We start from the raw sequence: 13,903 nt of genomic DNA, 5'->3' as shown, positions 1-13,903 counted from the left end.
AAAATAATTTAAGCAGTGCACTGTTGGAGAAAATTTAGTAACTTGTGCTCCCCACCAAAAAACAGATGGTGTTTGCTGATTTCCATAGTGGTCTAAATATGACCACAATGTCTGACTTCAACCTACCAATACAATGTCACTAGAAGAGAGATAGCTTCATTGATTCTTGGTAGTTGGTTCTTGTTGCTGCTAGTACACCACTAAATATTATTGACTATACAATAGGTATTTAAATATTTTTGGAAAAGATCCTGACTTGTTTTAAAATTGAATTTTTAATTAGTCACCTGTTCTAGTCTCTAATTTTAAAACATAGCCCATCTCTCAACTATTATACCAGCTAATCATGTATAGTGTCAGATTCCTCTGAAAAAAAAGGACACTAAAATAAATTTATCATTATTACAATTAAGTTTAGCTAGAGTACCTCATATAAATTTCATGTACATTAGGGACATTTTTCCAGTCATCTGAAGCACGTTGAAAAAATAGCACTGAATCAAGTTCAATACTGTAATTGATAAAATCTTCCACACATAAAATGGCCATTAGGCATAGGCAAGAATTTCAAATCTTTATTTAAATTTGAGTCTTTTCCCAATATATTACTGGCAAATATGAAAAAAAATTAAAAACCAAGAAAATATATTCTTTAAAAGGAAAGAAAGCCCGGTGAATAATGAGATATTCCTTTTCTAAAATACATTCAAACCTCCATTAAGTGATATGTGCAACAATCAGCAGTTTTGACATCATAAGTCAACTGTACTAAACTATTTTATCTTCTTGCAGACAACAAGGGGATTATTACAAAACTGTTTTCTCAGCATCTTGCTGACTCAATACCTACATAATTCCTACACCACACTGTGATTTTATTGAAAAGGGTAGAAGTGTACTTGGTTTTATTTTTTGTTTGAAAAACTTACGTACGTGACTAAAAGTAATGAACAGCATCTTTTACTCTGTTATAAAATTGGTTTTTCGTATATATGTATAACAATACAGCAAGAAGCATATCTATCTAGTCATGAAACAATGTCTACAAAACTTTATTCAAATGAAAGGACTGTTTGCGGATAATCCAATTTATTGAATTATTTATTTTGATGAAGCTGAAGGCCACTTTCACATACTTCATTTCTAAGGAGGGGGCTGCAAGTTTACAGAATCCTACATAGTTTCTCCTAATGTCATCAAAATATCCACATTCTAGTCCCAGTGCTTGTCTTTGAGAAAGAAGCACTTTTAGAACGTAATTCCTTATACAGTGTCCACTCCACTACCTAGAGATTTATTAGGAACTCAGCAATAATTCTTTCCAAAAGGAGAAAGAATATCTGTTCTTACTTGAATATACGCACATCAAACTAGTACCACTGTAGAAAAAAAGTGATAGGTAGAAATGGTATATTAGTCATAAAATTCTTCTCTTTTAGGAAGAAGCCCATCACAAACTTAAACACATAACTCCTTGAAGTTGTTCCCCTCACTTTGGCACAACTAAACCAGTACAGAAGTTATACATTGCAAGGCCTATTCTTGAGGAACAGATTTGCATTGGAATTTAAAGATGGGTTTTTGAAATTTAAAACATTACATTGCTTAAGGTATATTAAAAAAAATCAGTCTTTCACTCCATATGTTTACAGCAAAAGAGGCTGGGATAAAACAAATTCTCAGAAGTCTTTGGAGACTATAGAACTTGTGACCTTGAAAAATAAATCTCACATCAAAGGAAATCTCAATTCTCCTGAAATCTTTCTAAAATACAAATATCTCATTTCCAGGTTTTGTACGCCTCAATGGCGCAGACCAACTCCCCGAGCGTGTGTCCAGTTGCTACGCTCCTCTCTGCGATGTCAGCTGCAACAGGGCTCAGCTGCTCTACTGTTCTCCATTCCTATGTTTCATTTCCTTCATGTAGCTCAGACCAGAGAAAAAACAGCATGTTCTGATGAGCTTAATACCATGAAGCAGTAAGATGGACCTGAATTCAGTGGAGATTGGGGCTCCAAAATAAATATAACACCATGTGTCAAGTGAGAAAGAAAAGATATTCTCCTGTACAAATCAGAAGAGATAAAAAAAAAAAAAATCCATGGACAGCAACTTTTTTTAAATCCTACACCAGAATCTCAAAATGATTGCACACTTTAAGCATGATTTACCTTTGTCTTAGTGGGAACACTTCTTGTTTATTTGCTAAACAATGATTTATGTTGTCTTAAACCAAATTTTATTGGCTTGTTATTGGAGGATTAGGGAGGACTTTTCTAAGAATTTATATTTTGCTAAATAAAATATATTTGCTAACCCATAGCAATAAAATTCTGCTGGATTCTCTAATCTAGCAAGCTAAAAGCATCCCTGTAAATGAAATGTGTCCCAAGATTTGACACTTAAGAAGTCGCAGGACTGTGCCAGGGCACGGCATGTCCTCCTCCCTCGCGGTACCAGGAGGGCCTGCGCGGAGGGTCCGGTTCCCGGCCGGCGCAGGCACCCCTCGCTCGCAGAGGCCTGGCCCCTTTGCAGGTAGCTGAGAGTTGCTCTCCGTTCACAGACCACCGAGCATGTCTTTTCGCCAAAACGCCTTCCCAGGCTCAGCGTCTGTGGTCAGCGCAGTCCCTTGGAGCAATCTAATGAACATATACGCTTCACCAAGGCAGAAACCTAAACTGTTAAAAATGGACAGATATGTACAACCTTTTCCTCTAGCCAGTGGAGTTCCTGTTCTCTGTATGCAGTGTTTCTTTATAATACGTCATTTTTTAAGAGTTCTGCTTTCACTTTGTCTGCAGCGCGGGTCCCAGGCGCGCCCCAGGGCTATGAGAGCAGGCCCTCCTGGCCGGTGCCATACATGTCCGCCAGGCGCTTGAAGCGCGGCCCCCAGTCGCTCAGGTAGTCGTAGTTCTGCTCCGAGTTGGAGCTGATGGACTCCAGGGAGCTGAGCGACTCGGCCACCGAGCCGTTGCCTTCGAACGCGTATGTCTGCAAGGAATCGTAGGGGGGCGCGCAGGGGTCCACGTCCGCCTCTTTCAGCCTCTCCCAGATGAACTCCCGGAAGATGACATTGTCCGGGACGCTTTTGAAGGTCGGTCGACTCAAGAACTGAATTTCCGGAGTCACGTCCCTGCGGGTCTTGGTGTCCCTGACCACGTGGAGGTTTCTCAGCGCGGCCATGTCGAAGGCCTCGGTGTCCTCCTCGCCGCCGCCCTCGTCGTCATAGCGGACGATGTTCTCTCTGATGTCGCGCTCTTCATCGAAAATGAGCGGCTCCTTTTTCCGTCGCCTCAGGGTGACGATCAGGAGGATCAGCACTGAAACAACGAGACAGCAAAGGGAGAGTTTCAGTAAATTCAAGCACCGGCATCCCGCAGCCTTGGGCTCTGCTGTCCACTCGGGCCTCCTGCCCTTCAAGGGGAAATCAATTGGCTGCCGGCTGACACGAGAGTTCAGGGCAGTTGAGGTGTTAAAATTGCTAAAATGCCCTTAAAATAGAACACTTCAGGACAGCAAAAGAAATCGCTTTCCACACCTGTTCAGAATCGATGCCTCCCTCTTTCTCGTAACCTCCTCAGAAGCATCTGAAAGAGCCAACCAAGTGACAGGCCAGTTCAGGATAAATACAACCATTTCAAAGCGAAGAAACACAAAAGGGGTTTTTTTTTTGTTTGTTTTTTGTTGTTTTTTTGAACTCCTTAATTACTGGAAAGGCAAAGCGACATTTGCAAATGTTTTGGGTATAATTTAGCAGCTGCAATTTCAGAAGGAAACGGATTACGGCATTCGGTCCGGTTCTTTGAAGAAATGCCTAGGACGTGTCTCTGAAACTCAGCTGTTAAATACAATCCAGCAAGTCAGGCTCTATACAAAGACGAAACGCTTCTCTCTAGGAAACTGAGTCTCACTTGTAGGAAATTTTGAACTTGGCCTGTATGCATTATACCCAGAGCGAATATATAGGTTATGAGATTTTCAGCATTAGCTAAAGGCAGATTTAAGAAATCAGGCACCCCTTGCCATTAGGAATTTGGCTTCCTGTATCAAAGTTAATGATTAGATAATAAAGCACGTGGTAGCACTGGAAAGAACAGCACGTGTCCTCGCCGTGTGAGAATAAGGAGTCTGCTGGGCTCTGGTTGCCAGCTGCCTCCAGAATGAGGACACCGGATTTCACGGTGCCCAGATTAAGCTAACATAAAGGAGGGAAGGCATTGTTAAATTTTGGAATTTAAAAATATGTAAACTAGCGAAGTGTCATTAATCATCTGTCTACAAATCACATACCTTTTTAAACAATTTGTATTGCATCAGCCAAAATTGGGGTGGGGAACATCTAAAAGGCCCGAGTGGTTGTTACTCTCAGCATCTTTTAAAAGAAGTTTCAACTACTTATATTTAAAATATTTTGTAAGGTGTTACTTCGGCAATTAAGAATACATTTGAAAATAAAGATATAAAACCACGAAGGGTATGAATGGAATTTAGAGCAATTAAATACAGTGGTTAGGAGGTAAGGCATGTTCCGTTCGCCACCTTAATCTGCATTAAAACACCAAACCCCTAAGTACTTAGTATTTTTTAAAATGATTTTATCCTCAGAAGTATATGCTTTCTTAAATGTTTGTCTGCTATCTGCTTTTCCAAACAGCAACAGGGATGTGACTGCTGAAGACATTTTTATTGAAGCTCTTTGGAAATAGCTGTGAAACCACTTGTTTATTGTGACACTTTCCTCTTTTTTATTTATTAGTATTTTTTGCTTTCCCCATCTCACCCTGACCTATTGCTCACCCATCAGCTTTACTGACAGCCTACAATTTAGAAACTGAGATACACTTCTGAGTTTTTCTGGCCACCTTCTTGTATTGCCATGGCCCCAATATGCCTATCCTTTTTTCCTACTTACTTCTTTGTTTTTGACCGGCTTCATCAAGATGGCAGAGAGTATAGTTCAAAAGTCTGCATCCAATTCATTTCTCTGATCTCCTAAGCAGTCTGGTACCCACCTTCCATCCCTGCTAAGTGGATTCCCTACATGGTCCCTTCTTGTCTCCCGAGAGCCCTCATTCCTGCCACTCCAAAACCTTGTGGTTTTCAAGGTCCATGATACAGCATGACAGCTCAGTTACAGCTCCATGTTAACATTCTGGCACGGACCTTACACTAATATACAGCTTTGGTGTCAAAAAAGCATTGGGTAAAAGTCCAGTCTGTCCACGTTAGATGTGTGATCTTGGGCAATGAGCCCAGCTATACATGCTAACTACAGACAACTTCCGCATTCTCAGTGGATTACAGAGTTAAGGGGCTGGGGAGTCAATAAGCAGAGCTAGTAGATTGCCAGGCACTTGGTGGGCAACAGAAAATTGTTTTCACTGTTACTGCATTAGTTCAAAATCCCATGAACACAGCAAGTAATGCCATCGCTTTTCTTCTTTGACCAAAGGAAAATGAAGAACAAGGTTAGTTAACAAGCACAGGAGAAAGAGTACCAAATATATGCCAAGGTGTGTGAACTGAAGGTTAAGTGGTAGAGAGAACAAGGCAGTAAGGTGAGAAGTGAAGGTCTATACACAGGGCATGCCATTTGACACTTACAGCAATTCTGTGGAGTATTTTTATATTCAATGGTTGTCTTAGACATTTGAAGCCACCTGTCTCTGGTCCGCAAAATAAAATGCAGTACTCAGAGAGTGAGACACACCCCACCCCAGTGCACTTCTATTAATGCTACGAGTTTAGTGCCACCATACAAGGTGATGGGGTTACAAGCTGCAAGATCAAGTGGCAATTGCTTGTGCAGAGAAAGACATATCAGTACGTTTTAAGACATATAAGTAAAACAATAACTTTAGATTTAGGTATAACTTTAGTGTTTGAGACGTTTTACATAGTTCCCCAAAGATAAAAGTGATTGTAACAGAAAGAAAGTGGGACCAAATAAGAGTTCTTATTGTGAATACAGACAGAAGAGAGGTGAGTATCAGAGAGAACCGTGAGAGTGTACAGGGGGTGGCTGGGGAAATGACAAATCTGCTGCACATATCGGACAGCAAAGCGGAGGGGAGCAAAGGTCCACGGGAGTGCAAAAGGATGCGAGAAATGAGTGGATTAAAAGGAAATGAAAATAAGGAGAGGGTAAGGATTCAGTAATAAGTAGATGCTCTTTGAGTTTAACTCAGTGTCAAAGTAAACATTCAAAATTCTCCATTCCTTTTTCTTCATGTAATTACAATGAATCTTGCGCGCGCACGCGGGCACACACACACACACACACACACACACACACATTTTTGACCCCTGAACAACATAGGTTTGAACTGTACAGGCCCAATTATAAGTAGATTTATAATTTAATTGTCCAACTGCAGGTGACTTTATTATATTAGTTTCAGGTGTACAACACAGTGATTAGACTTTTTTATGACTTTCAAAGTGATCACCCCAGTAAGTCTAATACCCACCTGACACCATACACAGCTATTATGATTATTGACCATATTCCCTGTGCTGTATGTTGCATCCCTAATACTTTTTATAACTGGTGATTTGTGTTTCTAATTCCCTTCATCATTTTTATCCATGTCTCCACCCTTCTCCCATCTGGTGACCATCAATTTGTTTTCTGTATCTATAGTTTGCATCTGTTTAATTTGTTTATTTTGTTTTTTTAGATCCCACATATAAGTGAAATCATATAGTATTTGTCTTTCTCTGTCTTACTTATATCACTTAGCATAACACCCTCTAGGTCTATCCATCTTGTCACAAATGGCAAAATTTCATTCCTTTTTTTTTTTTTTTATGCCTGAGTAATTTTCTTCTTCTTTATCCATTTTTCTATTGACGGGCACTTGGGTTGCTTCCATATCTTGGCTGTTGTAAAAACTGCTGAAATGAACATAGGAGTGCATATATCTTTTTGTATTAGGTTTTGGATTCCTTCAGACAAATACCCAGATAGATGGAATTGCTGGTTTGTAAGGTAGTTTCTACTTTTAATTTTTTGAGGAACCTCCATAGCTTTCCATAGTGGCTGCACTAAATTACAATGCCATCAACAGTGAACAAGGGTTCCCTTTTCTCCACCTCCTCACCAACACTTGTTTGTTGATTTATTTGGTTGATAGCCTTCTGACAGCTGTGAAGTGGTATTTCACTGTGGTTTTAATTTGTATTTCCCTGATTATTAGTGATGTTTAGCATCTTTTCATATGTCTATTGATCGGCTTGTCCTCTTTGGAAAAATTCCATCAGGTCCTCTGCCCATTTTTTTAATCATGTATGTCTTATTTAGTGTTAAGTTGTACGTGTTCCTTATATACTTAGGTCATTAATTCCTTATCAGGTATATCATTGGCAACTATCTGCTCCGATTCAGTAGGTTGTCTTTTCATTTTGCTAATGGTTTCTTTCCCTCACTATGGAAAAAGTTTAGTTTTTCGTTTATTTTTTCTTTTGTTTCCCTTGACCAAAGAGATACAACCAAAAAATATAGCTAAGAGCCATGTCAAATAGGTTACTGCCTATGGTTTCTTCTTGGAGTTTTATGTTTTCAGTTCTTATATTCAGCCTTTAATGCACTTTGTTTTTGTATCTATATATGATGTAAATAAGTAATCCAGTTGTTTTTGCATGTATCAGTCCAGTTATCCCAACACAATTTATTGAAGAGACTGTCTTTACCCCATTATATCTTCTTGCCTCCTTTGTCACAGATTGATCATATATAGGTGTGGGTTTATTTCTGGGCTATTTTTACCATTGATCTATTTGCCTGTTCTTGTGCCAGTCTCATGCTGTTTTGATTAGTATAGCCTTGTAGTATAGTTTGGCATCAGGTAGTGTGATACCTCCAACTTTGTTGTTCTCTCTCAATACTGGTTTGGCTATCTGGGATCTTTTGTGGTTCCATATAAGTTTTAGGGTATTTTTGTTTTAGTTCTGTGAAAAATGCCCTTGGTATTTTGATAGGGATGGCACTGAATCTGTACATCAATTTGGTAGTATGGGCATTTTAACAATGTTAATTCTCTGCATCCACAAGTGCACAGAATAAGCTGAATACAGGTTTTATGCTTCCTTGGTTAAATTTATTCTTAAATATTTTGTTCTTTTTGATGCAATTGTAAATGGGATTACTTTCTTAATTTCTCTGATGGTTTGTTACTAATGTATAAAAATGCAACAGATTTCTGAATACTAATTTTTTATCCTGCTACTTTACCGAATTCCTTTATTATCTTTGATAGTATTTTGGTGGATATCTTAGGATTTTCTATGTACAGTATCATGACATCTGCAAATATTGACAGTTTTACTTCTTCCTTTGCAATCTGAATGCCTTTTCATTTATTTTTATTGTTAGATTGCTGTGACTACAAGTTCCAGTACTATGTTAAATAAAAATGGTGACAATGGACATCATTGTCTTGTTCTTGATCTTAAAGAAAAAGTTTTCAGTTTTTACTGTTGAGTATGATGTTAGTAAAGGGTTTGTCATATATGGCCTCTATAATATCCCTATTTTGCTGAACTTTTTAATCATAAATGGATGTTGGATTATGTCAAATATTTTTTCTGCATCTGTTATGATCATGTGATTTTTATTCATTCTATTTATGTGGTATATCATATTAAAATTTGTGGATATTGAACCAGCCTTCCAATTAGGAATAAATCCCACTTGATCATGTTATATGATTTTTTTACTGTATTGCTGAATTCAGTTTGCTAGAATTTTGAGGATTTTTGCATTTGTGTTCATCAGGAATACTGGTCTGTAATTTTCTCATTTTGTAGTTTCTTTTCTGGCCTTGTGAAATAAGTTTGGGATCCTTCTCTCCTTTTCAAATTTTTGGAATAGCTTGAGAAGATTAGGTATTGACTCTTATTTGAAAGTTTGGAAAAATTCACTGGTGAAGCCATATAATCCATGGTTTTCATGGTTGTTGAAAGTTTTGTTGAAAGTTTTTAAATTATTGATTCAATCAGTGTCTTTTGATTTTTTGCTTCTTATTGATTCATCCTGGGGAAATGATACATTTCCAGGAATTTTCCATTTCTTCCAGGTTATCCAATTTGTTAGTATATAATTGCAGTATTTCTTTACAATCCTTTATATTTCTGTGTTGTTGCTTGTCACTCTCTCATTTCTGATTTCATTTTTTGGGTCTTCTCTTTTTTCATTGATTCGTCTGTTAAAAGGTTTATAAATTTTATCTTTTGAAAGAACCAGCTCTTGCTTTCATTGATTTAAATTGTGGGGTATTTTTGTGTTTTTTTTTGTTTTGTTTTGTTTTTGTTTTTTTGGTAGACTCTTGTTTATTTCTGCTCTTTATTTCCTTGCTTCTACTTATTTTGGGCTTTGTTTTTGCTTTCAAATTCCCTTATGTTTAAGGTTAGATTGTTCATGTGAGATTTTTCTTATTTCTTGAGGTAGGCCTGTATTGCTATAAATTTCCCTCCTAGGACTGCTTTTGTTGTGTCCCATAGATTTGGGGTTGTTGTGTTTACCTTTTCAATCATCTCAAGGTATCTTTTGATTTCTTCCTTGACCTTGCTGTTAAACCAATTCTTTGTTTAGCAGCATGTTCTTTGTCCTCTGTGTGTTTGTGCATTTTCCAGTTTTCTTTGATTGATTTCTAGTTTTACAACATTGTGACTGGAGAAGATGCTTGATATGATTTCAGTCTTCTTAAATGTACTGAAACTTCTTTTGTGGCCTAACATATGGTCTATTCTAGGAAATAATCCATGTGCACTCGAGAAGAATGTATACTTTTCTGCTTTTGGTTGAAATGTCCTAACATATCAATATGGCGATCTGATCTCACAGGTCATTTAAGCCACTGTTTCCTTGTTGATTTCCTTGTTGATCTTCAGGTAGATTTTCAGTCCCTGCTCGCTCTTTTTTCTGGTACCCGTAAGATGCAAATGTTGGTATGCTGGATGTTGTCCCAGAGATCCCTTTGTCCACAATAAAAAAATTGTTTGTTGTTCTGATTGGATGTTTTTTGCTATCTTGTCTTCCAGATCACTGACTCAGTCCCCTGCTTCATCTAATCTCTTATTGATTCCCCATTTTATTCAATTCAGTTATTATATTCTTTGTTTCTAACTGGTTCTTTTCGATGGTTTCTATCTCTTTAGTAAGGTTCTCATTGACTCCATCTCTCCTTCCTGTAAGTCCATTGAGCACCCTTAAAGCCAGTGTTTTGAACTCTATATCTAATAGATTACTTATCTACATCTTGTTGAATTTTGTCCTGTTCTTTGAGACATGTTTCTTTGTCTCCTAATTTTAGCTGCTTCCCCATGTTTGTTTCTATGTATTAGGTAGATTTTCTGCATTTCCCAGTCTTGTCAGGGTGCCTTATGTAGTAGTTGTCCTTTGAGCCCCAGTGGCACCGTCTCCCTGTTCACCCAAGCCAGCCGTATCCCCTTTGTGGGCTGTGTGCTCCCTTGTCATAGTCTAGCCTTTACTGCTGTTGGTGCATCAGTGGTATTGATCCTCAGACTGACTGAGTGTGAGAGCTGGTCATGATTACAGTAGAAGAAGCTGTTGCATGAGGGTAAAACCTACAGAGGGGAGTCACTTTAGCAGGGCTCTGGTGCCAGTGAAATCCACCTTTAAGGGGGTCTTTTCTGCATCTGATTAGGTGGTGCGCTGGTGTGATCTGCAGCTGCCACCACGTGTGTTGGTTCTGGAGCCACTTAGGAGAAGCTATGCTTCAAAGCAAGGCCAGCTATCACAGTGCCACGCTTCAACACTTTGATGAGCACCACAATGTGAGTGGAGGTTAGCCATCACTTATGCCAGGTCGTGGCTGCTTAGCTGAAGCTACATTCTAAGCTAACACTGGCTGCAGCCCACAGCAGGCTTTCAGCCACTTGACGAGACTTAAAATGAAAATTGGGTCCCCTCGGCACTTGGAGCAGGCATGGAGCCCCTTAGAGGGAGCTACACAGCATGCTGAGGCCACCCAGTGCTTGTCTGGGGAACCTTTGAAAGATTTTAGGAAAGTCCAAGCATGAGCTGAGGAAGGCTACTTGGGCCGAACATCCACAGAAGCAGTTACTGCTGGACATGCAAGTTGAGTGGGTGAGGGCTCAGGAAATCACCAGGGTGCGTAAAACTGTGTCAGCCAGGCTAAGGGAGAGCTCAGGCTGGGCTCATGCCTGCTGGCCAGGAGGCAGAAGGTTTCAACAGAGAGACTGGTGACTGCCAGAACTTCCACCCCAGGAGAGAACTGCCCTGATCCACACCCCTCTGGCCTTTGCCCTGGAGGGTCATCAATTCAGTTACTCCTGTGTGTCCATGGAACTTTTTGTGCTGGAGCCCAGACTGAGTTTACGAGTGAGAAACTCTGTGTGGGGCCCCTCAGGAGGAATGCCTGGGACCCCAGCAGCCCCCGCCTGATGTGGATGCACCCCCCTCTGGTTTCCATAGCCAGAAGCCATGGGGACTCCTCTTCCCTGGTCTGGCACTGTGGGCTGGGACTCCTTGTTTTTTTATTGGGGACCTGCACAGATACTCCTCCTGATTCTTAACTGCCACGCGTGGCTGTGGGACCAGCATGGTCCACATATTCATCCCAATAGACTTCTTCTCTATATCCTTATTTACAGAAAATCTGTTCAGCTAGTCATCAGGTGGTTATCAAGTATGCTGCTTCTATAATTTAGTTGTCGTTTTGTTATGCTTGTGGGAGGAGGAGAGAAGAGCAATGACCTTTTCTGCCATCTTAAATGGAAGTCATAGTGCATTTTTTCAATAAAAATGTTGGAAAAATTTTTGGAGATTTATGACACCTCGAAAAACCTCATAAACCTCAAAAAATGTAGCATAAAATATTCAAAAAATAAAGATACATCATGAATGTATAAAATATGTGTAGATTCTAGTCTATCATTTACTACCCTAAAACATATAAAAATCTATTATATAAATTTAAAATTCACCAAAACTTACACACGCACACAAGTACATGGTGCCATTTGCAGTTGAGAGAAATGTAAACATGAAGACACAGTATTAAAACATAATTGCACACAATTAACTGTATACCCACTGTAACAATTTCAGAGCCACCTCTGAGTGCTTTTGTGGTGAGCCCAACTGTTGTATCTGCTTAAAATGCCACATGATGCTAATCGCCTCTGTGTGAGCAGCCTGTCTCTCCAGTAAATCATGTATCACAATAACAAGTGATCTCTAGCAACTCTCATGTATTTTTCTTCATGTTTCTCATAATGTCCTATCTCTTAAATAACACCATGGGGGCTGACCCATAAGAAATGCCGCTAGTGATGGTGGAAGCGCTTCCAAGAAGCAGAGGAGTCATGAAAGTCCCAGAAAAAGCTGAAGTGCTTGGTATGTACCTTAGATTGTCGTCTGTAGCTGTGGTTGCCACCCATTCCAAGACAAATTAATTCAGCATAATGACCATTATTAAAAAACATATAAATCAAAGGAAATTCATGAGGTCATTGCTGCAGCTATTTCAGCAGTTAAGAAAGCCTCTCACACTTTGCGAAATACCTTTGAATTCAATACCTTGTATTAAAAAATATATGTGGGTACCGTGCTTTTTTTTAAGAAAGCCATACCTATAGACTCTGGTATGATTCGAGAGAAAGCAAAGTCATTCCATGACAACTCCAAGCAAAAGGAAAGCAAAGGCCCTAACACTGGGGAAGTTAATGCCAGCAAAGGGTGGTTTGATAATTTTAGAAAGAGATTTGGCTTCAAAAATGCCAAGGTGACAGCAGAAGCAGCGTCTGCCCACCAAGAGGCAGCAGAATGGTTCTCAGGTGCCTCTGAGAAAGGATCGCTTCCTGAACAGGCTTTGAAAAGCACACAAAAGTGTCCTATTTTGGAAACAAATACCACAGAGGACATTTCTTAGTAAGGAAGAGAAGCGAGCAGGAAGGGACAGGCCAACTCCGGTGTGTGCAAATCAGTCGGGTATGATCTAGACTACCCTTATCCATCTAGACCCATGAGTCTTGGAGGAAAAAGAAAAAGGCCAGCGGCCAGTCTCTTGGTCGGACAACAAGGCATTCTGGATGATGAGAACCCTCTTTCCATGGTTTGCCTCTGAAGTGAGGAAGTATCTGGCCAGGAAAGGGCTGCCTTTTAAGGTGTTTGGACATTGGACAGTGACCCTGCCACCTGAACTCCATGGCTTCAACACCAAAGGTGTCATAGTGGTGCACTTGCCCCCAAACATGATGTCTCTACTTAAACTTCTGGATCACGAGGTCAAGAGGACCTTAAAGGCTCATGGCATACAGTACTCTATGGAAAGGATGGTCCACACTGTGGAATAGCAGCCCCACAGAAAAAACATGAAAGTCAGGAAGAAACCTGGAGAACACTGTGTCCAGATGTGCGTGACTTCACAGCCTTGATAACAGAGCCAGTCAGGGAAATCTGAAAGAGACTGTGGATAAAGCAAAAGAAGGAGTGGTCGAGGATCTCAAGATCTGGGTATTGGAGAAATCCAAGAGTCAGCAGATGCCTCCGTAGAGGAATTGAAGGGAGATGAGATGAGGGGTTCTGAGCGGGTGCCAGATATTGAAGAAGGAGAAGCAGCAGCAGAGTCAGAAAACAAACTGACCGACAATCGGAGAACAGCCCGGTGATTCAAGACTGCGCTTGTGACATGCACCCTCTGTGATGTGGGCACCGAGGCCAAACCGAGGAGCAGTGGTGCCTCAGAGACATGTTTGTAGAGAGGTGAAAAAGGAAAGAAGTCGGACAGAAATTCTGTGGACTTTTGTGTTGACACCGAGTGGGTCCTCTCCTGCCCCCACGTCCCTGAGACTCCAAGGCCAACCCTCCTCCTCCTCAGCTTGCTCGGCTGTGCCGACAACAAGGATGAAGACCTTG

The 13,903-nt window shown here is 40.2% G+C and overlaps 1 protein-coding gene across 1 annotated transcript in view; it reads right to left on the bottom strand.

The window, feature by feature from the left end:
• Nucleotides 1–2,390: 2,390 nt before the first annotated feature.
• The window catches only part of CDH7 (cadherin 7), a 119,551-nt gene continuing 108,038 nt past the window's right edge, over nucleotides 2,391–13,903 (bottom strand). The window contains exon 12 of the mRNA XM_054583773.1: nucleotides 2,391–3,320. Within this exon, the coding sequence (XP_054439748.1) occupies nucleotides 2,827–3,320 (494 nt within the window). The 3' untranslated portion in view covers nucleotides 2,391–2,826. The remainder of the gene's footprint in view (nucleotides 3,321–13,903) is intronic.

Source organism: Pteronotus mesoamericanus, unplaced genomic scaffold (assembly GCF_021234165.1).
Source record: "Pteronotus mesoamericanus isolate MK-2021 breed Mesoamerican mustached bat unplaced genomic scaffold, CSHL_Meso_final contig_74, whole genome shotgun sequence".
Taxonomy (NCBI): Eukaryota; Metazoa; Chordata; class Mammalia; order Chiroptera; family Mormoopidae; genus Pteronotus; species Pteronotus mesoamericanus.
Note: the sequence above shows the minus strand (reverse complement) of the source record. Positions and strands in the feature narration are given on the sequence as shown.